Source organism: Schistocerca piceifrons, chromosome X, assembly GCF_021461385.2.
Source record: "Schistocerca piceifrons isolate TAMUIC-IGC-003096 chromosome X, iqSchPice1.1, whole genome shotgun sequence".
Lineage (NCBI taxonomy): Eukaryota > Metazoa > Arthropoda > Insecta > Orthoptera > Acrididae > Schistocerca > Schistocerca piceifrons.
Genome location: NC_060149.1, coordinates 250,440,337 through 250,441,676, shown reverse-complemented (window position 1 = coordinate 250,441,676; position 1,340 = coordinate 250,440,337). Strand labels below are relative to the sequence as shown.

General features: G+C 51.5%; 1 protein-coding gene across 1 annotated transcript; it reads left to right on the top strand.

Moving 5' to 3' along the window:
• Positions 1-373: 373 nt before the first annotated feature.
• LOC124722290 lies at positions 374-997 on the top strand. Its single transcript, XM_047247475.1, has one exon. The coding sequence runs from the start codon at positions 374-376 to the stop codon at positions 995-997; it is 624 nt and encodes a 207-aa protein (XP_047103431.1).
• The last annotated feature ends 343 nt before the right edge of the window (positions 998-1,340 follow it).

Genomic DNA, 1,340 nt, shown 5'->3' with positions numbered 1-1,340 from the left:
GAATGTAATTTATACGTTGAGAGAATGTCAGTACGTACGAGCGTGGAACCACTACAGTGAAATATATCAGTCTTTTGTTTCTGTGAGTGCACCAATAGCATATTTTGAATCAGATTTTTTATTTTATGTCTCAGTTTTGTAGATAAATAATGTGGCACACCAATGGTTTAATAAACTAGTACAAGTACAGGCACCTACAACAGCTTACCAATCAGCCGATACGTAGTGTTTCTTAACTTCTAAACGAGATGGCACCACATCTATTCTATATCTCTGATGTAAACGATGGCATGCACGTGACACACGTGGCTCAACTCTCTGCGGCTCACTTCATTACCGTCGCTCACGCACGCCAATGCCACTAGCCAACGCCATGCCGAGGAGTAGGAATGGAGGAAGAGGCAAGATTGCTGCTGCTGTTGAGCTCCTGCTAAATGCAGTCAGGAGCAACGGTTGTGGCAACAAGAAGAAGAAGTGGAAGCCTGTGGCACAATTACAGTGCTATAAGTGCCAAAAGCTGGGACATATAGCCAGGGAATGCGACGGCATGGTTGCGTGTGTTAAGTGCAGGCAACCGCACGACACACGGAACTGCACCAAACCAAGAGGTACTGCAGTGGTGTGCATAAATTGCGGGGGCTCGCACGCCGCAAACGCGAGCAGCTGCAGCTATCTGAAGATGTGGAAGCAGCGGAAGTTGGCCACCACATACGTAGAGGTGGCCCAACATGAAGAAAAGGTGGACACCCCGCCCTCCGACCTTAGTAGGGAAAGCGGGCTGCGCCACCAAGATGACGTGGACGCCTTCCGCCAAGTGCTGCGGGAAGCCAACGAGGACACAATCACCATGCTCAAATCTGCCATGGCAGAGGAGAGAGCGGCCCTGAGAGCAGAACTAGAAGAGATGCGTCAGGAGGTGACTCAACTAAGGGTCGCCTTGTATCTCGCGTCCCGCATGACGCCGGACGCGGCACCAACCCCACCAGTACAAGGCTAGACACAGCAACACAAACGACCACCTCCCTGGTCGACACGGCAACGCAGGTTGCTAGGGAGGTGGTCATGCAGTCGGGGAAAACCACCAACAACAAGGAGACGGCCCCCACGGAAGCAGTCATCACTCCTGTCTCTGCGGAAACGAGTGCCGATGGAGACCAAGGGAAAAAAAGAAAACGAGCTGTTTGAGTGCCTCCCCCTCATCAACAAGAACTGTGTGAGGGAGGTGCTCACCAAGATCACAGATTCCCTGCGCGACGGTAGTTACCCCCATCATGATCATCCTTACCCTTTCACGGTAGATAACATCCCTCCCCTTCCTCATAAACCTTATCCGTTCCACT